The sequence below is a fragment of the Antechinus flavipes genome, chromosome 4, assembly GCF_016432865.1.
Source record: "Antechinus flavipes isolate AdamAnt ecotype Samford, QLD, Australia chromosome 4, AdamAnt_v2, whole genome shotgun sequence".
NCBI lineage: Eukaryota > Metazoa > Chordata > Mammalia > Dasyuromorphia > Dasyuridae > Antechinus > Antechinus flavipes.
In genome coordinates, this window is record NC_067401.1 from 133,837,837 (window position 1) to 133,863,378 (window position 25,542).

The following is a 25,542-nucleotide window of genomic DNA, read 5'->3' on the forward strand; positions in this document are numbered from 1 at the left end:
GGGAGACACAGCATGCAGACACAGAAGGGTCCACAGGGCAGTTATTTTCATCATATATTTATTACATAAATATATAGTAAAATAGACGAGCGACAATTACCATAAAAATATCTTTCTTTAAAATCCTGACCCAAAACACAACGGGGTGAAAAATCGCACATAACAGACATACTGATTGTCAATATGGGGGTGGGGGTCAGGATAGGCCTCCCCCCATTCCTCCTACCGGCCTCTATCCCTCCCTAGGGGAAGGAGCTACCCCCAACCAGCCATATTCCCCCCACCCCCACCCCACAGCACCAGCTTCTCATACATTCAGTAGCGCCCCCAGGCAGTACCCCCCCCAGAGTCACGGGGTGGGGGTTCCCCTAGTCCCCTTGTGGACGGTGTCTTTGCCCCCCACCCCTCTCCACCCTGTAGGCCGGCCACCAGGGGATGAGGGCAGGGACAGGGGACTCCTCTCTCCCCACTCCCCCCACCTGGGACAGAGCAAGGTGGGGAGCTGGATGAGGTATGTGTGTTAAAAATGATGGGTGGGGGAATACTGAGATGGGGAAGGAGGCAGGGCGGGGTAGGGAGCGGGAAGGGGGGCAGTGTAGTGGTCATGGCTCTAGGGCCCCCCATCCTATCTGGGCGCCCCTCCCGCAGCCAATACTGCAACACTAGGCCCGCCCCACCCAAGCGCCCCGGCCCAATCCCGGAGGGGTTGGCTAAGCACCCTCGAGGCCCGCTGCCCACCCCTCCCTCCTTTATTAGCACCAATGATCTCCAAGATTGGACCCCCGGTCCTCTACTTCCCACGTAGGGATAGGGGAATTTGTGAACCTAGAGCAGGTGCTCCAAGACTCCCTCCGGACCCCCCAAACGAAGCGGACACGGACGGGGACACTCACCCAGACACACACGCAGACACACACAACATGCATCCTCCACGCGGCCTCGGGCCGAGCGGGGAGCTGGGGCCGGCCGGGCGGGGCGGGTGGTGTGCTGGAAGTAATTCCCAAGTGCCTAGAAGGGGCCCGGAGCCCTCCCTGCCGTGTCCGTGGCTGAAGACGAGGAGACAGCAGGGCGCTGCGGCCCTGCGGGGCTGGGGCGGCGGGAAGCAGGCTCGGCCCCTGACCCGGGCGCGGTCTCGGACAGCTAGTGTTCCGGGCAGCCGGTGTGAAGGACGGACGCACACACAGCCGGGCCACGGCGGGGGGATGTGCCGGGAAATCCAAGAGGGCGAGGAGGGGGCAGAAGGCCGGACTCGGCTCCGAAGAGCTCAGGGCCGGGGAGGCCGAGGGGGGGCGGTGTGGGTGTCAGGCCGGGGGCCTAGGCCCAGGGCAGCCGTGGCAGATCCTCAACTGCTTAAGACATTTTTGCCCAAGTAGTGCAAAGAGGAGGAACTCCACAGCCCCCTCACCCCCAGCTCTGATCCCATCACCCATGGCTTCTCGGGGCAAGGCTCTCCGTCCTTGCCCATGTGTGGGACCCCGTATTCCTCAGACCTGCTCGTTCCCGTTCCGGGGGGCTAGTTCCTGCAGTCCCTGGTTAGAGGAGGGGAGAGGGGGCTGCACACTCAAATCAAACAAACAACGCGGGGAACTCTGGCCGGAAAGACGTCCCCTTCCCTGGTTTTCGTTTTCCTGGGGCGAGGGTTGGGGCGCAGCGCAAGCTGGAGTTCCTGAATTAGTTTAAAGGAGCAGGGAGTCCCTGGTGGGGGGAGAAAGAGGGGGCAGACCTGGCCAGAGTTTCAGTGACATAAATGAACACCCCCAAAGCCCCCCATGAACCCCTCCAAAAGTAAGTGCCATTTCCCTAGCCCCTCCATACTACCACCTTCAGGTGCCTTCTGAGACATCAGGGCACTGCCGGGAATGGAGGAGACACGGGTAAAAGAAGGGACGGGGTTAGTGCATCGTGGGGGGCTGGAATCCTGGAGGAGAGAAGAGTGGGCCTAGGAGCAGAGTGGGGAGACACCCAGACTCAAAAGTCCCCCTAACGCAGCCTCTTGATTGTAGCTAACTCTGCAGGATCAGGGAGCATGGTGGAGAGCCGGGACCAAAGTCTTTCCTGGTGTGGACGCCAAGGTGGCCTGGGGGGAGTCTCTGGGACGGTGGGCATTTTAACAGGGAGCCATAGAGGGTACTGGCTGGCATCCAGTGTGAGAGGTAGATGGAGCTCAGAATTAGCGGGCACAAGTGGCGAGCAGAGGGTGCAAAGGTGTGTGCGCCAAGGGGGCAAGGCAAGTCGGGAGGGGAAGGAAAATGGAGGTGGCCAGGACTCTGTGGCTTGAACTCTGATTGGCAGCCCCACCCAGGAGGTGATGGTGACGGTGGGTTTCTGGGTTTTTTGTTTGTTTGTTTGTTTTGGGGGGGGCAGCTGTCAAAGTGCATTGGGATGGGTAAGTCTTGTCCTATCTCCCCCACCCCAGGTCCTCTCCCCAGCCGGCCTCAATTAATAATTTAATATCATCATCTCTCTCTCTCTCTCTCTTTTTTTTTTGGCTTTTTCTCTCTTTCTCTATTTTTTTCTCCACTTTTCTTTCTTTTTCCCTCTCGCTTCCAAAGTGCAGTTAGAGTGACTATAACTTTTAACCTCCCAGGGAGGAGCCAATGCTGAGGCTTCTCTGTGCAACCCAGGTATCTGAGCGTGAAAAGAGGGGCCTGGCCCAGGACCTGGGTTAAGGAATAAGAGGGAGAGGGGGAGACTTTTTTGGTGGGGGGAGGGGTAGAGGGCAGTTCCCCCCACAACCCCCATCCTTCCCCTACAGTTCAGATGGTTCCTTGTCCCATCTCTTCTCCCCATGTTCCCCCTGCCCTGGGGGGGTGGGGCTCCTACAAATTGCCAGAGGACTCCCCTTCCTACTGGCATTGTCCTTTTTCATTTTCTTGAGTTGGTTTTTCTTTTGTTTGTTTGTTTGTTTGTTTTGCCTGATCCCAGGGCAGGAAGGAGGTCTCTGAGGAGGGATCTTGGCTAGGCTGTGTGTGGGAGGCCAAAATATATAGAAGGAAAGACAGAAGAGGGATGGAGGGTGGTTTCCCTTAGCCCTGCCCCTTCTCCTGCTGCACCCCCTGCAGCTCCACATGCCCCACCTCTCTCCATACCCCAGCGCTGGGGGCTTAGACTTCCTGATCCTCGAAGACCTCGAGGAAGAGTGGGGGAAAGAGTTCAGTGGGGCACTCGACTTTCATGTGTAGGAACCGGCTGGCGTGGCAGGCCCCGATCATCCGGAGGTCAGTCACCTTCATCAGCAGCTTGGGCCAGAAGTGGGGAATGTTGTGTTTTCGGTAGTTGATGTAGTGCTCAAAAGCCAGCAGGTAAGCCTCCTGGCACTTCTCGATCTTGTCCACACACAGCAGGCCCGAGCGGTCTGCAAGGGAGAGAAGGGGGACGAGGAGTGACCGCCGGCCCGGGAAAGGCCCAAGGGGAGGGGGCTGCCTTTGCTGCAGGGGACCCCTAAGGGAAGCTCTAGGGAGAGAATACCGGCAGGAAGGACTCTGACTGAGGCAGAGCAGGAAGGGAACTCACGGAGGGCTGGAAGAGAAACGCAGGGAGGGAGAACCGGGAGGAGAAAGTGAGGGGCCACAGAGGAGGAACTAAAGAACTGGGAGCTGGGAGGAGGAACAGTGGAGAGACAGAGGGGTAGAGGGTGGAAGGAAAACTATGGGGGAGGGAGAGACTGAGAGACGGAGAAAGGGGAAGGAGACTCTGAAGACAAGTGGGGAAATGAGGGAGAGACTGAACACCCGGGGGAAGACACTACTAGACTTGGGCTAGAGGAGAGACAGAGAGAACAGAAGGAAACCGAAGGAGCAGCAGAAAGAAAGCCCAAGCCCAAAGCATCTTCTTTCTCCCAACTGGTACCTGAAGACATGAGCAGCACAGCCTGGAGCAGAGCCACTTCCGTGTCATCCAGGTTGAAGGCAGAGAGTGACTTGCCCAGGTCAAAGATGGCATCAGAGACCACTCCCAGGCCACCATTCTTCAGCTGCTCCCGCTTGACGGCCATTTCCCCACTCAGCGTCAAAGTCTCACTCTCGGGGTCATAGCGCACAGCAGCCCGCAGAGACATGATCTCCATGCAGCAGCCCTTCAGCAAGATGATCTGGTCTTCACAAGGCAGCTGAAGGAAATGGGGTGAAGAGGCAGGATGATCAGTTCATCCCTCTTTCTTTGGTTCCTAGATCTCCCCCACCTCTACCCATACTTCCACATACACGCCTTGGCTGGAGCCCAAGGGTCCCCCTAAAGCTAAATTAGTTGCAAAAAGGTAATGGAGGAGAGCTTAATATAGGGGTCCAAAAACTGATTTTTAAAACATTTTTATAACTATATATATGTAATTTCTGGTAATATCAAGTGTCTGAGATTAGATTTGAACTCAGGTCCTCCTGACTCCAGGGCTGATGCTCTATCCATGATACCACCTCGCTGCCCCGAAATTATCTAGATTTTTTTTTTCTTTTACTGAGGCAATTGGGGTTAAATGACTTGCCCAAGGTCACACAGCCAGGAAGTGTTAAGTGTCTGAGGTCAGATTTGAACTCAGGTCCTCCTGACTCCAGGGCTGGTGCTCTATCCCCCCAAACTATATTTCAATAGAATAGGTTTCCTTTGTAATCCTAACCATTTTATTTTATGCCTATAAAGAAGAGTCTGAGAACAGGCCCATCAGGCTGCCAAATGATGGGCCCCACAAAGAGACTGAAAACCCCCGGGATGATAGAAACGATGCTGGATTTGGTATCAGGAGAGTCTTATATTCCAATACTTACTAGCTAAATCTTGCTAAGTCTGTTTTTTTTTTTTTATCTGTAAAATGGAACTTATAATACCCACTATAGCTATTCCATTGAGTTACCAGGATTAAACGAGATAATGTAAGTAAAGCACTTTGTAAACCTGGAAGTTATACATAATTATCAGTTGTTATTTGGTTAGACTATGAAAGAAATTCCCACTATACACGCGGTAGGAAACCCTAGGACAGAATGCTGGGAGTAGGGGGCGGGGGTAAGGGTCAGGGTGTTAGAAGCTGTCTCCTCCAGATATCGTTCAGCAGGACAACACAGGAGTGAGGGAGAGAGGGAAGAAATGAGCAGCCATTCGTTCTTTTCTGAAAACCTAAGGTTCTCAGTGGTGGGAGATGACTGGATGAAATGAGAAGGCTCTGGGGCTTCTCAGGTGACCATTCTCCGATGGGGTGGCTCTGAGAACAGTCCCAGGTTTCCCCCTGTCCCCAGCCGCCTCCCCAGGCCCCACATCCATGTCCCTCCCGATACCCACCTCGGAGAACATGGGCAGTTTTTTGGCAAAGTCCACCACACGGGTGATGGCCGGGGTGATGATCTTGGTAAACTCACTGAAGGCCTCCAGGTCCACCTTGTCCCCATCTGGCATGGAGGCCATGGGTGACTGGCCAATGTCCTCTGGCTGGAGGGAGGGTCAGGGGTCAGGTAGGGCCAGGGACCCCATTTAACCCCTCACTAGAGGACACTGCCCACCAGGGGGAGCTCCAGGGCAGCTGAGGAAGGAGGCTGGCACTTAGGTACCCACCTTCCCCCTTCTTCCAGGGAGTCCCAAAGGCAGAGCACAGAAACCTGGCAGCCTGGTGCCAGCTTTCTGTCCTGAGACTGTGTCTCTTCCCCCAGATGCCCATTGACTTGGGACTTCCTTCAGCCCATCCCCACCCTGTCCTGTGGCTGACAGTGTAGAGAGTGCTGTGGCCAGGTGGGAAGGACCCAGAAGAGAGGCTGTGGTCCTCATGGAACTCCTAATCAATGAGAAAAAAGTTGACCATCCTTATTCCCAGGGACACCTCCCGGGCTGCGGGGGAGGGGGAGACTCGGCCCTCATGGCAGGGAGGCTCCTGGTCTACGTCCTGGGGTGACCCGAGGCCTGTCCTCGGGAAGGCTTTCCGTCCCCTCCCTTCCCCCAACTCAGAGAGGACTTTCTGGAGAAGGCGGTCCTCCCTCCGGAGCACCCCTCCCTCCTCCGTCCGGTCTGCCTGTCCCTGTCCGCTCCCGCCTCCCGTACCAAGAATTTCCGTTTCTGCTTCCAATGGCTGCCTTGGGCATTGGTGCTCCGGTGGGCCTCCGTCACCAGGTGGATGAGGTCCCATTCCTCAGGGCTGGGCTCCGGCCGCTGCTGCAGCGAGCGGATCATCTCCTCCTTGCGCCGCCGCTCCCGGTTCTCCTCGATCAGCTTTCGCTTTGCCACCCGCTTTGAATCATCCAGGACCACTGTGGGAGGAGAAGGACAACCCCTTCCCTCTGTACTGGCGCTTGCCTCCAGCCACAGAACAGTCCAGAATCCTGGGTTTGAATCTGGGGGCACACGCGTGCTTGCTGGGGACAGAGGCCCCGAATGCCTTCCATCCTTGCCTCTGCCTTTTGGACTCCCAGCCCGAGGGGCAGCTAGGGGCGCAGTGGAGAGAGCACCGGCCCTGAAGTCAGGAGACCTGGGTTCAAATCTAGCCTCAGACTTCCTAGCTGTGGGACTCTGGGCAAGTCACTTAACCCTAATTGTCTCAGGGAAAAACAAACAAACAAAAAAAGCCCAACCAGGCCACTCCCTTTTGAAATTACTTTGTATTTATTTATGTATATATTGTATCTCTGTCCCCCTCCATAACTAGTAGAATACAAGTCACATGAGGACTGGGGCTGCTTTTGTTTTTATGCTCCAATGCTCGGCACAGCATCTTACAGTTTTTCAGAGCAGACCGTAGGGAACTGCTGGTGAGGACATTCAAGGCTGGATGGCACAATGTCAGGGAGACCTGTCTGCAAATCCTGCTTCAGACATTTCCTGTCACTTACCCTCGCTCAGCCTCAGTTTCCTCATCTGTAAATAGGGATAATAACACACCCACTTCACAAGGTAGTTGTGGGGATGAACGTAAAAAACTTTTCCAGTCTTAAACTATAAAAATATCAACTATTCAGCTCTCTCCTTATGAAGATTGGCACCTGCTTTGCCAACCTGTAGTCTTAGAAGTCTTTATAAAGGGAACCGTTCAGGGCACCGAAAAGTTAAATGACCAGCCCAGGATCACAAAACTAGCCAAAGTGTCAAAGGCAAAACTTGAACTCAGGTCTTCCTGAATGAGGCTGGCTTTAGCCGCCTCTTTATCTTATACCTGGAGGCTTTTAATCATTTTTTGTGTAATCATGTTATATTACCATGGGGCAAGTCATGTAACTTCTCTGGACCTCAATTTCTTTATCTGCAAAATGGGGAAAATAAATACACATAAATACTACCTCATATGGACATTATCAATAAGCTCCTTTATAAACCATACACCAGTACAAACAAGCTATTAATTCTGTTTCCTGAACAGTCTTTCATGTTATCTTTCCAGCACATTATATTATACTATGTTGTGGATGTCTTCCCAATATAGATTCTAATAGATGGCTACCGAGGTCCTTTATCTCTAGATTCTGTGATATTTCCCCATATTACAGAATGGAAAACTAAGCCCAAGAAAGCTTTGATTAGTAACAAAGGTCTTTAGAAAAGGTGCCTTAAGCCTTGGTCTTTTTTTTTTTTTTTTTTTTAATTAGGTCATCAATTAACTCTTGAGTGGCTTGAGCACAAAGACCCTGTATATTTCGTGTGTGTGTGTGTGTGTGTGTGTGTGTGTGTGTGTGTGTATGGCAATTGGGGTTAAGTGATTTGCCCAGGGTCACACAGCTAGGAAGTGTTAAGTGTCTAAGACAGATTTGGACTCAGGTCCTTCTGAGGACCGGTATCATCTAGCTGCTCTGTATTTTATCCTTTCAACCAACGGGAAATAGCTAAAGAGCTCTACTGGTCAATCATTCCTCCATTTCCCAGGCAGGAATAGGATATTGTTATTGATAGCCAGTGGATGCAACTTTAAAGAGAAGCAGAACAGAGCTAGGAGTTTGCATCTTTTCCTCTTTATCCCATTTCTCCCTAAGGCTCCATCATCTATAAACTTTACACTTTGAAAGGCAGAAGAGCGATTGAGCCTGTGTTTAGAGAGAACATATATATATATAAATTTTTTTTTAAAGGGAGAGGAATAGGACCTTAAGAGTTGGACACTGTCTACCTTTTTCTGAGGGGGTCGCTTCAGTGAATACCCCCTTTGACTGAATTAAGAAAGAGATGCTGAGAGGGGAACAGAGGTGATGGTTTCAAATTCCCCCAGCACTTGACTTGTATGTCTCTGTGGCATTTATCCTGTACAAGTCACTCAGCCTGGGTTTCCTCATCTGTAATATGGGGATAATCAGAGTATCCACCTCACTGAGTTGTTGTGAGGCTTAAAGGATCTAAATTATATCTTTTTCGAAACTTAAAGGATCATGTAAATGCGAGTTATCACTTCTTGTAAGGCAGTAGAGCCTGGTGGATCTCAAGCTAAGTTTTTAGAATGAGAAGAGTGAGTTGGTCTCATCTCTGATACATACTGGTCATGTGGCAACACAAGGCAACCTCATAGTACCTAAGCAATCAAATCTCTTAAGGTTGTAGTTGCAGAGGAGGTGATACCCTCTATCTGCTAAGGGAGTTTTGCTCACCAAGGGGTTGAGTATAGCAGTGAAATCACAAGCTATGCTAATCTCACTCTGTATCACAGTCCTGTGTTTATCCTTTCCTCCATCAGGTCATAAGACTTTTGAGAGCAGGATTTGGGTCCTATCTAAATTGGCAGAAAGTACTGGGCTTGGAGTTATGAGACCCCACTCCAGAAACTCATTAGTTGGAGTGGGAATAATCCACTAGACCTCTGAGAGCCTCAGTCTCGTCATCTAGAAAAATGGGTGAACTATGAACTTCTTAAGATTCTTGTAAGGAAAGTGCTTTAATCTTTAAAGTGCTCTATGATCGAGTCTTTATCTTCATAGCCCCAGGCTCTATTCAATGCCTACATACACAGACATTTAATAATAATAAAACATGCTTATCAAAACAATTGTATGAGTAGTCATGGCAAGGATGGGCTGGGGTGTAGAAAGCTAGAACTTTGACCCCAGTCTCTTTTTTTTTTTCTGCCCTGACCACACGTCCCCAATTTCATGCCCTCTTACAATCCATGGCCATGCCCACGGAGATGCATTTCTTAAAGCGACATAGCTGGCACTGGTTTCGGGTGATCTTGTCAATGATGCAACAGCCATCATATTTGCAGGAGTAAGTGGGATGAAGGTTTTTCTGGATCGTGCGCCGGAAGAAGCCCTAGGAGATGGGTGCAGATAAAGGACCAGCTTCTAGATTCCTGCCCCTCCAACCCACCAGACATTTGAACCAAAAAGCCTGAAAGAAGAGAGATATCAGAGAATACCTCATCACAGCCTACAGGGCTGGAGGCACAGAGAATTCTATGGGGTTTTATAGCTCAAGGACTATATTGCACACAGTTTGAAAGGTCAGGAGGGACGGGCCTGGAAGTGGTGAAAAAAGCGGGGGAGAGCTGAGAGGAAGGTGAGGGTAAGGAGTCACCTTATAATGGGCACCTAGCAAAAATGGGAGAAGATAATAGAGAGGGATGGAAAGGGCTGGGGGGGCCGACTGGAGGAGGGGGCAGCGTGGGACGCCGTACCTTGCAGCCTTCACAAGTGATGCATCGGTAATGATAACCTGTGGCCTTGTCTCCACACACGACACACTGCTCATCTTTGTCCAGGTAACTAGGGATGTACCCTGTAGGACAGGGAGGCAAGGAGAAATCGCTCTGGAGGTCAGAGCTACTGTTCTCTGCCTCAGCACTTCCTTATCATCCTGATCCCCTTTCCCACCCTAGTTCAAGGCTCTTCCTTTTATCTCATTCACAGAGTAATGGGTAGTATGGGGTGAGGACATGCTATGGAGTACATAAAGTCGAGATAACACGAGCAATGTGACACTGAGTTGGTCTTTTAACCTGGAATCCAACCTGGAACCAAGTAGAACTGTGTTACCTAAAAGGCAGACGGTTGTTCTCCGTGACTTGCCCCCGAAGGTCAGGAGCATGCCCCCCAGATACCCTAATTTCCTTTAGGATCTCGGGAAGGAGCTATGGCTTTTCTCCCAGGGCTGCCCAGCCAACAGGATTAGTCTGCACAGCCGAGGGGAGACAAAGGGGGCGGGGAGGGACGTGGACAGTCCATCTCACCTGACATGCTGGTTTTCAGGGAACATTGGCTGGTCTTTCTTTTCCGCTTGCCATCCAGTGACCTGGTTGAGGGATTGGGGAGGGCTTATGAACTTTCTATCGGCTGATCCTTGGCGAGCCCCTACTCACTGTAGGGAGGCATCTGGCCATCTCCCCGGCCCCAACTACCTGCCACCTCGTGTGGAGCCCCACCAACCTCCGAGGTCGGCTGGCGGGGCTGGGAAGGTCAGAGCTGGCAGTGAAGGCGCCGGGCTGGGCGCGGGCAGGTCCCAGGGCCCCCGTGCCCCTCGGGGGGACCTGCCCATCCTACAGAACCCCCAGGGAGAGCACGGCCACATAACCTCCAGTCCATGCTCACGGGAATATGACTCGGGATGAACAGAGTGCACAAACTCGGAAACGTGCATGTGTACGATGCATGATTTTCAGGGCCTATGCAAGCTGACATGCAGGAGCCTACAAGCCACTTGTAAAACAAACACGCACGGCCACGGTCTGCAGGAGATGCACATGTTATATAACCCTTAGTATATGCACACATATTGCATAACCCTCCGTACACACACTTTATATAACCCTCGGATGCATACCGATGTTGTATAACTTGCCTGCTCCCCCATCATGGGGGAATGGGGGGTTATACAACATCCGTGCGCATCTAGGGGGTGGACTGCTTATTCCTCGAGCCTCTTTGTACAGTGGGACCCCAACACAGACAGGCCTTAGGCCCCCCTCCCTGGGACCGCCCAAAGTCTCGGCGGCGGGCTCCTGAATGGCTGGAAGAGGGAGGCCCCACTCCTTTCCCTGAAAATACCTGACTTGGAATATCTGGGGACAGACAATTCCAGGAGTGGCCACGAGGTGGCGGAAAGACATGGGTGGGGGGACCGCAGGGGAGACCCTAAAGCAGTGTGGGTAGGGAGGCTAGGAGAGGAAGGGAGTGCTCCAGTGGGGACTGGATCCGCTACGTCCCTGCCCTTCCAGACTGGCCAGGTCCCCTTCACAGGGGACGGAGGGATGCTTTACAAAATGTCGAGCCCATCCCTGATGCTGCTCTGGGAGGACCAGGGACGGCAACCCTCAGGCGCCCACGGCCCAGATGTCGGGGAACACAGCGTGTGTAAGAAACACCCGGAGGCTGGGTGAGGGCCCCCATCCACGTCTCCCTAAGGAGAGGACGCCTCCGGGAAACCCACTCCCCCCGGGCCAGGGCCCTGGGACCTCCCCTACCTCCTCCTCTCCCCTCAGGACCCCGTGGCGGCCCTGTCCCCCCTCACCGGTTTGCTGAGCCAGGCTGGGCTTCGAGCCTCTTGGCACAACTCCAATCTCCTTGGCAACAGCCACACCGCTCCCCAGAGCACCCTCTCCCCCTCCCCAGCCACGAGCACAGGCTGTACCCAGCACTCTAGGCCCCATGCCAATTGGGACAGGGCGCTGTGCCACACGGAGACAGTCAGGGTGGGCAACGACGCCCTCTCCCTCTCCCCCAATTCCTCTCTCACAGAGCAGAGGCAGCGCCCCCTCCTCCACACCTAGGTGCTCCGATGGCACACACAGACCTTAGAGCCAGTCTGTTCTCCTCCTCCTGGGGAGAAAGCCCAGGAGCTTCCCTTCTCCCTTCCCCGAATATGAACAAAGAAGAGCTCAAGGAGCCCACCATGCTCCAAACATGGATGTGCAGAGTGGCCATCTGTCCGTGGGCACAAGCGCCATGGAAACATCACATGCCCACCTGCTCGCCAGCCTCCCCTCCCCCAAGCCCTCGCCGCATACCGGCACCTCCTGCCAGAGCCTGACTACCTGCTCTACCCGGGAATCTGAAGGTAACCGTATCTCCTCCAAGAAGGAGCACGGGCCGCCGGGGAATCGTGGTCGGCCAGCGCCTCGCTGCCATAGCTACCCTCGCAGGCACACGGCCGCGGGCAAGGCTCGGCCTCCTGAACCGGAGGGCCCGGGTTCAAACCCCGGCTCCGGCTCTGCGCCTGGGGCTGCCCGGCCCGCGGCCTCTCTGAGCCTCTCCCTATTCATTTGTGAGAGGAAAGGGCCTGGGTTCCGCAGCTCCCTCCATCTCTAGACCGGTGACCCTCAGAGACAGCGAACCAGCTTGAATCTCCCACCGGTAACTCAGGCGGATGACGCCCCCGCTGAGGGCAGGGGCTGCGGCCTATGGCGCTTATTACCTGTTCTCCTCTGGGTCAGACCCACAATCCAGTTTGCTTGGCTTCTGTTCCATTCACTGCAATTCCATCCAGGATTGCCCCCCTCCCCCAGCACTCCAACAGACTGAAGTAGGCACAGCGACCTCCTGCAAGCAGAGCCGTGAGCCTCCCCCCCACCACCCGGGCTCTAGGGTACAGCGCCCATGGGGCCGGGCTTTAGCGTCTGGCCTTCCATGCCATGCCCCGCGCCCCGCGGGGGGCGGGGGGCAGGGGGGGCCAGGGGGGAGCGGCAGAAGGGCTGGGGTGTGAGCTGGCTCTTGGGGAGAGTCCTGAGTTGGGGGGAGGGGGGAGCAGCTGTAGAGTCTTGTCCTGAGGGCCCTGAGGAAAGAAGAGAGAGCAAGGATTGAGACAGGTGCCCACGGGGTGGGTGGGGATTACTCCAGACTAACGGGAAGGGTACCTGCGGCCCATCGTGACACTGAGGCGATGAGGCAAGGGGAGATCCAGAAATCTCCTCCCTCTCTACTCCCCCCCACCCCCCACTCCCCAATCAGGGCCAGAGTGAAGGAGGTCTGACATCATCAGGGAGGGGGACAACTGCCCCACCTCCAGCCCAGCCTCCCTGAACATCCAGCAGGATGGCCGGGAGGAGACATAAGCAAAGAGGGATGAGGCAATGAGACTAAGGCTGTCTTTGGCAGCGGAAACAAGAACTCCTAGGGGAAGAAGGAGATGAGAGCATCAGGAAGACCTGAGTTCAAATCTAGCCTTAAACACTTGCTAGCCGTGTGACTCTGGGCAAGTCAGTCCCCTCATCTGTAAAATGGGTGGAATAATAGAGTTCTTAGAGTTTCATAAGGTCAAATGAGATAACATTTAAAATAACTGGCAAGACATAGGTGCTAGATGATGATGAAATTGAGGAAGAAGGGGAGAATGAGGAGATGTGAAATGGTCATTCAAAGTGTGCTGTGGACACTGTTAGGGAAACGAGACCCTCTGGCATTCTAGGGGGTAGGTTATTTTATTTATTCCCATTTTGTTTTGTTTTATTTGCTGAGGCAATTGGGGTAAATGACCTGCCCAGGGTCGCACAGCCAGGAAGTGTTACACGTCTGAGGTCAGGTTTGAACTCAGGTCCTGCTGACTTCAGGGCTGGTGCTCTATCCACTGCGCCACCTAGCTGCCCCTGTTCATTTCCATTTTAAAGATGTAATAAGCTCAGCTCTTTCTGACCGCAACTGCGCTATCCTCTATGTCAGCGGTGTTAGACTCAAAGAGCAAAGAAACCACACGATTGCAATAGACTAGGATGGAAAGAGCCACCTGCATCCAGACTATGGATGAGCCTGGCTCATGGAGGGCTTTGGAGACCGAGTGAGGATCACAGAATGGTATTTCCACTTTTGTTGTTGTTGTTTGCTGGTTTGTTTGCTTGTTTTTTTCTTTCTCTTTTTCCCAACCCTTTGATCTGATTTTTCTTGCACAGCATGATAAATGTGGAAATATGTTTAGGGGAAAAAAAAGAAAGAAGGAAGTCACAGCGATCAGAGGCATCTAATGTGGAGCATAGGTAACAGGCATTCTACATGGGCCCTGTGCCGCCATCACTCCTCAGCGGGGTCGCAACCAGATGAAAATGTAATTGAGAAACATTTAACAGAAATAGGTAAAAATACAATAGAACATAGATAATGTATGTATGTGATTTTCTATGACAATTTATTGCCTGAAGGGATCCTTGTAGCATTTTTTTTTTTTTTTTTTTTTTGCAATTGGGGTTAAGTGCCTTGCCAAAGGCCACACAGCCAGGAGTGTTATTGTATTTGTATTCCTAGGTTGTATTCCTCTGTCTGGGGCCAGATTTGAACTCAGGTCCTCCTGACTTCAAAGCTGGTGCTCTATCCACTGCACCAACTAGTTGCCCCGTCCTTATGGCTATTTGAGCGACGCCGCTGACATACAGGTTAGATCACCAGAGTCCAAGTCGGAAAGACCTGAATTTGAATCTTGACTTAAATACAATCCTGAGTAAGTCCCTTAGCTTTTCTGCCTTGGTTTCCACATCTGCAAAATGGGGATCAATAATATAATCTAATAAAATACAATACTCTTGTGGCAAGGATTAAATGAAAAAATGTATGAAGAGCTTTGCAACTCTTATGTTCGCTCCCAGGATTATTATTGTTAGATGTGAACGCTGAAGTTAGAGTTCCTCCCCAGAAGGAGCTTACCTTCTACAGAGGAGAAAGGTAGCCAGCTCTCCATATTTGTGCCCCCTCTCCCCTTTCTCCAAAGTTACTCAGGAGCCCCCCGATCCCACAGAGACTGCTGTGGTAGCCTCCCTAAGCTGGTGGGGCTGAGTCATGCTCCGGCTCCCCGGAGAGACGAGGGGAAAGGGGACAGAGAATGAGGCTCTCCTGGACCATCCATCTTTTCAGCACTGTCACCCTGATGTCATAGCCAGGTATAGGACTAGAGACTGTGGGCTGGGGTGTACCTGTGGGTGCTGGTACGTGTGTGGGGAGGAGAGAGGGCACAAGGTCACGTGGCTTCTGGACCAGAGACCTCGCCCTTGGGCCCCCAAGCCCCACCCCTGGGAAGCTGATAAGAGAGGAGGGAGAGATAAGGAAAAGAGCCTGGGCATGGGGCAGGAGGCCTGGAACACAGGAGCAGGGTGCCTGGATCTACATTTAGAGTTGGAAGGGGATGGAAAGAGAGGGGTTGCCCATTCTGCTACAGATCTTTGGGGGGGTAGGGTTGGCAAGAGACTGGGGGGCCCAACAGGGGGCTGGGGGGCCAGGCGGGGAGTCTCAGGCTGGAAGCCATCAGGAAAGTAGGTCAAGTTTTTCTTGGCTGCTGGAGAAATTCCTGTTATAAATTTATAATGGTGCAGCCAGCCCTAAGGGGTGGGAGTTTGGGGGAGGGGAAAGGGGGGGTGAAGGTTGAGCATTGTGGCCTCCTGGTATTGGGGGATGGGGGTGATCGAGGGGCTATTCTCTGAGCTAGGGGTGGGGCTGGGGTGGGGATGGTGGGGGAGGAGGGGGCCGGACAATGAGACTATTGGGTATCTATCTCTCCGGCCCTGTCTCTCTCTGGCTGGGCTCAGGCTCTTCAGTGTCTCTGTCTGTCTCTGGTGTCTCCCTGTCTCCCTCCAGGCCATGCCTTGGTGCTTGGCACACCCTGGCTGCGGGCACTGCCCCCGCCCGTCTCCTGCCTGCCTGGCACGCTGCCACCACTTGTTTACAGAAGCTGGAAAAATCCACTCACCAGCAGGAGGCCTGAGCACCCCTGGGGAAAGGAGGAGGGCCTGTGCAGGAGAGGGCCCGGTGAGAGGGACACAGGCCAGCCTAGGGCCTAGCCGGACAGTCGGTGGGGCTGTCGCAGTGAGGGGCTGGCTTTGACAACCCTTCTGCAAGACCCCGTGCCCCTCACCCGGGCTTCCGGCTCTGGGAACCCCCACTAACGGCCTGGGTGCCGTCAGTGCCCCGGGCCCGGCTCAGACGGACCCCCGCCCGGAGGAGCAGCACCCCGCGGGGCTGACGGATGCCCAAGGGTCCCGGGCACACGGCCCTCCCAGCATCCCCGTCTCCGCCTTCTCTGCCAGGGAAAAGCGGTGCCCGGCCCGCCTGGACCCCAGCATCGAGTTGGTAAAGACCACGGAGAGTGACGGCTTCAGCCTTTGCAAGGCGCTTTGTGCCGAGGCCCACAGCTCCGAGAGGTAGACAGAGAGACAAGGGTGGACCAGAGAGGTTAAGGAACTTCCCCACGGGGACCGGCTTACTGAGTTAGAGCCGGGTCTCCCTAACTCTGGCTGTATAGTCTAGGAGACACTGCCTCGGCCTTCCAGGTTTTGGTTTTTGTTGTTGTTCTTCCTATTCTTCGAGGCTTTACCCACATTTCCCAGGCAAAAGAATGGCGCGCAGAGGGGAGCCCGCAGCCAGAGCGATCGCTGCCCTTCTCATCCTGTTTCCGGGACTTACAGCCCCACTGGATAGCTGCATGTGTTTACATATGTGGGGCTACTGTGTGTGGGGGAGGGTACGGAGCCCCAAGCGAGGGGACTTCAGTGTCCAGTCTGAGAGATGGCCTTTCTTCTCTCCCCCCTCCCCCTCCGTGCTGAGTTTAATGCTCAAAGCTTCTTCCTGAAAGGGTAAGGAAAACACTTTGGGCTTTTCACTCTCAACCCAGAACAACTCGAATGACAGACTGGGAGACAGCAAGGGCCCACCTGTCATCTGACATCACTCTTCACCCCTCCCCTTATAGAGCTGTTGGGGGTGGCAATGTGGGCACTGTGCCCACGGAGAAGGAAGCATTTCATTAAGTCTGAGTGCTTCAGTAATGGGGGGAGGGGGAGATAGGAGGCCAATGCAGCATCCATGGGCACTGTGCCAACCTTCCACTGCCAACAGGCCCCCATTTCCATGCTGTCTGATCCTAATGCTCAAGCAACTCAGGGTGGGCACTTTCCATGCCATTGGGGAGCTCCCAGGACTAGGAGAGAATATATTACATATATACATATACACTCACCCCTACCCCTTCCCCCAGAATCTAAACCTCAGATCTACTTCCATCATACCCACACACCCACTCCTGCCTCTCTCCCCTTGGCCAGGGCCCCTCCCGGCCCAGGCCCCTGAACTTTGTCCATAATGCACAGGAGAGAAAGCCCAACATCCCCACCCCCACCCCCACACACCTGCAAGATATGGGGACAGAGGGGAATATACTGAGAAAGGAGGGACAGTGGGAAGAAGAAAGGCAAGGAAAAGGTGGGGGAAAGGAGAGGGAGCTGCGGAGAGAAGAAAGAAGGAAAGAGATAGGAAAGAGGGAGATGGAAAAGGAGAGAGGGAAGGAGATGAGGGAGGAGATAGGGATAAAAGAGACAGAAAAAGAGTGAGGGAGTTGGGGAGAGAAGAAAGAAGAAAGAAAAAGATGGAAAGGAGGGAGATGAGGAGAGAGGGAGGGAGATGAGGGAGGAGACAGGGATAAAAGAGACGGAAAAAGAGCGAGGGAATGGGGAGAGAATGAAGAATAGGAGTAGAGACAGAGGGAGAATGGGAGAGAAAAAAAGAGGAAATACTGGAAGGAGGGGTAGACACAAAGAAAAGGAGGTGAGGAAGAGGCAATCAGAAATAAGAGAGGGAAAAGAGAGGGAGACAAAGAGAGTGGGGGTGAGGGGCATTCTGTCCTAAGTCCCACCCCGTCAAAGATAGGGGAGAGAAGGAAGGAGGAGTGGTTTCCACGGTGACAGCTGGTGCGTGGTGGCCTGGCATGTGGGTTATTAATAGTGTCGTGGGTGCATTCGCACCTCCCTCCCCCTCACCCCTCAGTCTGCTGCTAGAGTGGGGGTGGGGGAATTCCCCTTGAGGCCCCCCGGGCTGATCCCCTTATACCAGGGCGCGGGAAAGTAGAGAGATATATGGATGTCGGCACCGGCAGAAAGGCCGGCACATGCATGGAAACCAGGGGCCACACAAAAAGAAATTCGTCCATGCTCCTCTGAGACACCCCCCACACCAACATAGGAGAAAACAGACCCACAAGTAGTCCACATCCTCAGTACACTGAGTGAAACACACACACTCAGCCACAGCATGGCACAGGCTGACACAGAGAGCCTTAAGTAGTCTGCAAACCCCCTCACTGTCCTTCCTGCTCAAGAAGGCCGGCCTCTCTGGGGCTGGAGCCCGGGCTCACCTCCTCCCCAGCTTCCTAACTTACAGCTCATCAACCATTCATTCAGTCTTCTGACAAGGAGAGGATAGTACTCCAAGCTACCCCCCCCCCCCGCCCCAAGTTCTCATTCTGCCAGGGGAGACAGACACAGAGGAAACCGCCAGCTCCTAAGAGGGGTATTTTAAAAAGTACAGATGCTGCACAGCTTTGGTCAGCGGGGGGACAAAGGCAAGGGGGCAGCAGGTAGGATTCCCTGGGGCGACCCACTAGAAAACCCCTTCGCTTTCCCGGCCGATACTCTGCTTCTCTCCCCAGAGGATGGACCAGCAGACCACAAAGGGGTGAGAGGCAGGGGGAGAGAAGGAGCCAGGTGGAACCCAGGTCAGAAAAGAGGAGGAGAAAGGAGAGAGAGAAGAGGCTTTATTTCCTAACAAAGAAGCCCCCTCCTCGGCTAAGGAATACAACAGGAAATTCCTCTCCTCCCCCCACCCCAGGACAGAGACATAGAGACATAAACAGCAGCCACTGACTTGGGCACTATGCCCAGTGCTAGCTAGCATCAAAGGACTGTGCCTCCTTTTCCCCTCCCAAGCCCAGCCTCACCCACCTGCTGGGCTCTCCTTCTCCCCACCCCGGGGACAAATCCACTCAGTCTCCTATCTGGCACTGAGGCAGTCCCCAGGGGTCATTCCCCACTCGTCCTCCATTGCCGGTGGCTCCTCCCCCTCCCTTAACTGGCCCTAGACTCAGCCCGTTCTGGCTTTGCCCTCGCACCAGCCTGGACAGGCGGCAATCTCTCCCTTACCCCCCCCCCCCAACTTCCCTCTGGGAAGGAAGAGGAAGATTAAAGGGGTTGAAAAGCCAGAGCGGGGAGAGTTCCCCTTCTCAACCTGGCACATTTTTTCTCTCCCTCCCTCCTCCCTCAGGAGCTCAACCCCCAGCCAGAGTAACTGGAGCCCCGGCTCGGGGCAGCTGAGAACTGGAGGTATGAATGTCAAGAGGCAGGGGCTCTCACTACAGACGGCACTGCCGGGGAAGCAGGGAGTCCCTCGGGCACTGGGGTTTCCCATCACATCCTGGTGGTTCGCACCCTGGGGGAGGGCAAGCACATACACACACAGACGCAGGAAAGTGCCCCGGGCTAAGAAGAGGGGGATCAAAGAGGGAGGCGGCTGCCGTCGGGGAAGGGGGGAGCCAGGCAGGCCCCCTTTCCCATTCCACGGCGGGGAGGAGCCCCAGGCCCACATCCTCAGGAGCAAGCACAATCAGAGACAAATAAGAAAAAGAGAAATGCCAGCGAGCCGGAGACAGAGCGAGCGCAGCTGAGCCCCCAGAGCGAGCACACACACGGACACGTGCAGACATGCACACCCACCCCGCATGCGTGAGGCCCACACAGCACTCTGCACACGGCTCCCCCATCCCAGGACTGCCTTTCCATGCCAGCCCCCTTTTTTCTCTGGGCTCACACATATGCACAATTATAAGAACACACACACATGTACACACACGCTTATACATAAAAGCAGGCAGCTGCCAGAGGCTCAGGCTTTTGGGCTTCCAACCAAAGACTAGCAAGGGAAGACAGGGATGGTCGCTGCCCACCCCCCCAACCCCACCCCAAACTGCAGCACCCGACCTGAGATCAGAAAATCCCTTAGATACTGCTCAGCCCTGTGCCTCTCCAACTCCCTTCCCCTTATACGCGTTCTCTCTTCTAAAGAGAAACTGAGGTACAGGGCGGCACTGAGAACACCTTCCACGGGGAACATGGATGGGCAGAGGGACTGGCCCGGATCCCATGGCCCTCTAACCATTCTTGGAGGTGGGGTCTGTTAATGGAGCAGGTATTAACTCTTCACTTACTGGGCAATTTTCAGTCTTTCTCCCTTGCCCCCAAATTAACATGCCTCGGGCAACAATTTCTAGACTCTGTCCATCCCCCTCCTCCATCTACCCCCTAAAATCTTCTCTTCCGTCCAACCTGCCTGCGGGGACAACACTGGAGTACACCTGGGGAAGCGCTAGTGCTTTTTGGCCAGGTTAATTATTGGCTTCAAACCTATCCCCTTTGCCCTTGGTGCTACCTGGCACTTAAGCCCCTCCCAGCAGAGAAGGTGGCAGGCATGGAACACTTGATGTTCCCCCTCCTTCCTCCCAGAGAAAGATCAAAAATAATTCCCTAACTGAAGGACACGACAGCAGACTTAGCCCCCCACCCCCTGCCTTGGCATGGAAGACTGAAGGCATTTAAAAGTCAAGTCCAAATGGCCGGTGCTACCCGGGGCATGGGTCTCTATCAGTGACTCCCCAATCTCCATCTTCAAACAGACTGACAGCTCTAAGAAGTGAGATGGATTCTCTTGTACCTCTCTCCAGAGTTCCCTGTTTCCACTCCAGGGAGGCAGCCCTTTCCGGCTCCCCCAACTGTTCCATGCCTCACCTGGAGTGGGTGGAGCTGGCAGCTTGATAACAGAGGAAGGAGTAGGGGGAAGGGAGATGGTAAGTTCATCACCATGGCAATAGGGACTGGGGTCTAAGGGAGATGGACAGTTTGAGTCCCAAACCTCCCATGTTCCACCAGATCCGTTCCCCCTACCCTACTTGGTCCCATTGTTTTCCTCGCATGTTATAATGGTGTTCTTGGTTTTGGGGGATATCCTCAGCTTTGGGAGAGAAGAATCTTCAATACAAATATATCCTTACCCAACTATGCTTTCCATGTCAAGTTGGATAGCAGTGGGAACCTTTCCTTTGACCCAACTCCCCACCCCACAAGTACAACAGAACTGGACGAGTAAAGCTACAGAGATGCCAATAATTAGCTTAGCCCACCTGCCCACTCATTGACAACACAGGAAAGGGGGTGGGAATCCTCATTCTGAACTCCTTTGAGTTTTCTCTCAGAGTGGGAGGATGGTAGAGAAAAGAGGGTACCCCAGGGGGCCCCATCCCCAAGCCAGAAACTTTTCTCCACAAGTCTCCAGGTTGCAAAACTTGTTTGCCTTCCCCACCGCCAACCCCCCACCTCTGTGGGGGAGGGGTCTCTGAGTCAGGGCTAGGAGAAAGAGACAGGAAATCTGCAAAACAGACCTGTCCACAATTCCTCCACTCAAAGATGTTCCAGAAGAAAACCTGCCTCAGCTTCACCCTCCCCTTTCCTTCATCCAACTTGTTCCAACTCTTCCAGCTCCCTTCCCATGACAGCCAGGTTCATGGTCCCTTTCCTCAGCTAATTCTATTCCTGGGCAGGATTCAGTTTTGCTCTTTACTGAGAAACAGTCTGGGAAACATGGAATCAGAATAGTTTTGATCAATGACTCTATGCCACCTCCTCCAGGTAAACCAGGGAATGAGAAAAGCCCAGGTCAAGTGGAGCTAGCTGCCCAGGTGTCTATCCCAGCCATCACACAGTGACACCAGAGGGACAGGAGAGGAAGAACAGGAGGAGGAGCCAGCCAAATCAGGCTCTAGGATTCTCCTCCTTCCTTTCCCCCTCCACTCCACAAAGTCCTCTGAGAGCTTGGGAGGGGAGGGTTAGCCATTTCTATCACATACCAACATGCTCCTTAAAAGTCTCTACATCCATAAAAGAGAAGAGACACGTTGGTGGTAAAGTATTTAAGTAGACTGAAATTTGGGGGGAAGCTGGAGATTAAGAAGAAATCAGGAGAGTGAAGGGGGAAGAGGGAAAGAAAAGGAGAGGAGGGAGGGAAAGGAAGGGAAAGAGAGTAGGGGACAGGGGAGGAAGGAAGGGAGGGGAGGGAGGAGGGAAGAGAGGAAGGGAAAGAAGGAGGGAGAAGGGAAGAGAGGAAGGGAGGGGAAGGGAAGAAAAGGAGGGAAAGAAGAAATCAGGGCTAGTCCTTGAAGCTGGTCCCCTAAACAAGTTCAGGATCAGCATGAACAAAATAAGGCCTTTAAGAGCCTGGAATAGGCCCCAGTGGGAGTGATACTCCAGTGTTAATGGCTTAGTTCCTAACCCTTTCCCTAGAGTAATAATTTCTATAGATTTTAGGATAGGGTGGGGCATAGGAAACACCGATACTCTAACCTACTAGAGCCGTGAGAAGCCAAAAAGATAGGAATTCCCAGTGGAATTAGGAAAACCCCAGTAGTTCCCTAGAGCTAGCCTTTATTAGGCCCTTTCTTTAGGCTTAGCTTAAGCAGGTAGAGAGAAGCCTGCTTGTACAGAACCATATGAAGCACCCTTCCCCACCCCCATCACAGAAACCCTGATGGCCACAGCTGTGCTTTTCTCTTGGTAAGGAAATCCAGGATGTCCTGAGAAGCCAGCAGAGCCCCTTCCACCCCCCCCCCCCCACCCCCACCCCAACCTCCTGCTGACCCCTGGGGAGGCAGCAGGGAAAAGCTCACTATTAGCAACCAGAGAAATATGAAGGATGTCCTAGCCAGTCCCTAGCTCTAGGAGAGAAGATTATAATGCTGACAGCGATACAAAGACTGGGAGACACACAAAAGAAAGTGACAGGAGAGAAGAAATAGATTGGGAGTCAGAGAGAGACCAGACAGAGAGATAAACACATAAAGAGACAAAAACACACAGAGTAATTTGAACAGAGGGACAGAAGGTAGGAACCAAAAAAATAGTAGAAAGAGATCTACTTGGAGTTATGGGGAGGGCTTCAATATAAGGAGGAAAAATTCAGGCAAATGACTCCCCAAGTCACTAAGCCTGGTTCCCTTAAAGCTAACCTTGCTGTCCCTAGTTGTCAAGGCAGCTCGGACCCGGTTATTGTCTAGCGTCATTGTCTTAGTCCTCAAAAATCCCCTTCCCCCTTCTCTCACACAGATTTCTCTTTCTCTGTCTCCTATAAAACAGTCATGCTTTAGAGCAGGGAGACATACATAGGAAGAAGCATGAGAGACAGAGAAAGAATACGTGCATTTGTTTCTGTGAATGCCTGCATGTGTGACACAGTAAATTTGTTACTCTATCATTCAGTCAACAAATACTTACTGAGCTTCTGTATATAAACAGGTATAAGACACATAGTATCCATGTCCTCGAGGAATTTACAATCTAAATACAGTGGTTCTTAACCTTTTTTGGTGTCATGGATTTCCTTGTCACTCTGGTGAAGCTTATGAACCCTTCTCAGAATGTTGTTTTTAAATGCATAAAATTATAAAAAGAAACCATTTAATTGACATAATTATCTTTAAAAAAATTATAGCCCATAGGTTGACTCCTTGGAATAGAGTACTGTACATTACTATATATGTACATTTCTGGGATGGCTATAATTTTTTGTCAGTCTCCTTTCCCCAGTTAGATGTAAACTCCTTGAGGGGAGTGCCTGTCATATCTTTTTGTATCCATTATCCCGGTGCCTGCCACATAGTAGATGATTAATAATTGTTTATTGGTTGGTTGATTGGACTCCTTTCTTGGTATCACAGCAGCACAGGGGTGCCTGGACACCAGGTCCTCCACAAATACAGTATTTGTCGGTTGTAACTGCATCTGGGACTGTGTGTAGTAATGTCTGTGTATAGGAGTCTGTCTGTGTGTGGGTATGTGCCTGTGTCTGTCTCCCTGTCCTTGGGTCCCCCTGTGGGTGTGTCCATCTCAGCGTGTGCACTTGCTCACGAGTGTTCGGTCTTCCTGGCCCAATGTGGGTGTGTCTATCAACCTCCTGTCCTTGACTCCCTGCGTCCCTGTGTGTCTGTGCCTATCCCAGTGTGTCTGGCTTTCGCAGTCTCTCCCCACTACCCTCCACCTCCCGGACAACAACCCCCTTCCTCCTCACGTCAGAGAGCTTCTGCCAGGTCAGAGGGCTCCCAGAGTACTACCAACCGTGCCTCGCTCCTCCTACCTTACCCTCCCTTCAAACTCTGACCCCGCCACCCCTTAGGCCTTTCCCCCATCCAGAAGAGAGGGAGACCCTATCTGCCAGGGGCTCCAGACACACGTTGCAAACCCCTTATCTCCCTCCCCATTTCTCGCGTACTTCCCCAAGTGGCCCAGAGCATACAACTCTCCGGGCGCTTTCCAGAGACCCCGGAGTTCTCCCACTAACTCCTTCCCCCCCCCCCCCCCATCTACCTAGCCGCGTTTTTGCCACTGGGAGTGTTGCAACTGGAGGGCCATACAGTCCTGAACTGGGGAGGCGTGTGAAGGGGTTGGGGAGCTTCTCGCGACCCGGGTAAGCTGCAACCCCCCCACCCCCACCCCTTCGCCGGAGGAAGCTTTGCAAAAGCAGCTCGGCCGCGGCAGTCGGGGGGAGGAAGGGGAGAAACAGGCCGCCCGTACCGTAAACAAACCGCGGCGGCGGCGGCTGGCGGGGGAACAGGGGCCGCCTGGCAGCCGGGGCCGTGGCTCCTACAATGCGTAGCAGACGGGACCGAGAGAGGCCGGGGACCCATGGGGCGGCGGCGGGCAGGGAGTGGGGGGCGAGGCCCGGACGCCATCTGCCCCTGCAACACCACCGCCCCCCTCCTGGCCACCAACCCGCTGCAACCGTCCCGTCCCCCTCCCCCGCCCGCCCTGATCCTCCATTTACTCCGGGGAGTTGATAAGTTGCAAGCACCCCAGCACTGACAGTGTCACCGAGGGGCTGGTGGTGCAGGGAGAGGGTCCCCCGGGACGCCCCCGGCTCGGGCTAGGACCTTTGCAAGCAAGCGTCCGGTGGCTTTGCATAATCAATCGCAATGTATTTGCATATTAATACCCCCTCCCCCTCCCCCTTACCTCGGCGTGGCGGGCTGGGCTGTGCGTGGGGAGGGGTGGCGGGTGGCTCAGCGCCGGGGCCCGGGGGTGGCCATGGGGGACCGGTGGGGCCGGGGCCGCCCGCCTCCTGTCCCCGGGTGTGAGTGCGAGTGAGAGAGGGGGAGGGGGGCAAGTGTGGCGGCCCCGCGGCTCCTCCGGCAGAGGCGGCGGCCGTGCTAGCTCCTCCCTCCCCCGCCCCGCTCCGCTCGGGCTCGGGCTCGGGCTCGGGCTCGGGCTCCAGGCTCCGCGCCGCCCGGGCCTGGCTCACTGCTGCTCCCTGCAGGCCGAGCCTCGCAGCCCGGAGGCCTCCCCCATCTCCTCCCAGCCCGGGCCTGCCGGGCCAGGTCGGCTCTACTCCGCCCGGCCCCGCCCCGCCCCCTACCTCCTCTCACCTTCTTCATCTTACTCTGATTACACTCTGCACTCTGTCCATTCATGTATCTGTCGTGTGCCCCCTCGTCCCATCCTATCCCATGCCGTCTCACTCAAATGCCCATCCCTTCCAGGTCCGTCCAAGTGAATCTCCCGGTTCTTGTTAATTTACTCTCTGACACTTCATTCCAGCCGACGTTTCTATCCCACTCTTAACCCTCCTCCTTTCACTAGGCTTCCTCCTCCTATAGTCCACTTTTGGTCACCAACCCCTTTTTTTTAAAAAGACACTCTGTCTCCCAGGCGTTAGGATGTAATCAGTTAGTCACTCAACAAGCATTTATTCAGCACTTAATGGGCACTGTGCTCGGTAAAGAAAGGCAAACACACAATCCCTATCCTCAAGGAGCTCACATTCTGAAGGAGGAATTCTGAAAAGGACTATGTATCTCCAAGATACATACACATATCTGGTCTTA

The 25,542-nt window shown here is 53.8% G+C and overlaps 1 protein-coding gene across 3 annotated transcripts; it reads right to left on the reverse strand.

The window, feature by feature from the left end:
* Window positions 1–41: 41 nt before the first annotated feature.
* On the reverse strand, window positions 42–25,542 carry THRA (thyroid hormone receptor alpha). Of its 3 annotated transcripts, none has more exons than XM_051994578.1 (9): window positions 25,084–25,542; window positions 12,298–12,654; window positions 10,118–10,179; window positions 9,566–9,666; window positions 9,054–9,201; window positions 6,022–6,227; window positions 5,272–5,418; window positions 3,850–4,108; window positions 42–3,355 (listed from the first exon to the last, which is right to left on the reverse strand). In XM_051994578.1, the coding sequence occupies exons 2-9, from the start codon at window positions 12,348–12,350 to the stop codon at window positions 3,105–3,107; spliced, it is 1,227 nt and encodes a 408-aa protein (XP_051850538.1). In that variant the 5' UTR covers window positions 12,351–12,654; window positions 25,084–25,542; the 3' UTR covers window positions 42–3,104. The 3 variants fall into 3 exon arrangements, with proteins under 3 accessions (XP_051850538.1, XP_051850537.1, XP_051850539.1); XM_051994577.1 differs by lacking the exon at window positions 25,084–25,542 and adding an exon at window positions 24,674–25,025; XM_051994579.1 differs by lacking the exons at window positions 12,298–12,654; window positions 25,084–25,542 and adding an exon at window positions 24,674–25,020.

What these genes read in the sequence shown, in the direction of transcription:
- THRA (XM_051994578.1), bottom strand. Translation starts at nt 12,350, where the DNA reads ATGGAACAGAAGCCAAGCAAACTGGATTGTGGGTCTGACCCAGAGGAG. An exon ending in TCACTTGTGAAGGCTGCAAG is followed by an intron (nt 9,202 to 9,565) that starts GTACGGCGTCCC and finishes CCCATCTCCTAG; the next exon opens with GGCTTCTTCCGGCGCACGAT. An exon ending in AACTGCCCATGTTCTCCGAG is followed by an intron (nt 4,109 to 5,271) that starts GTGGGTATCGGG and finishes CATTTCCTTCAG; the next exon opens with CTGCCTTGTGAAGACCAGAT.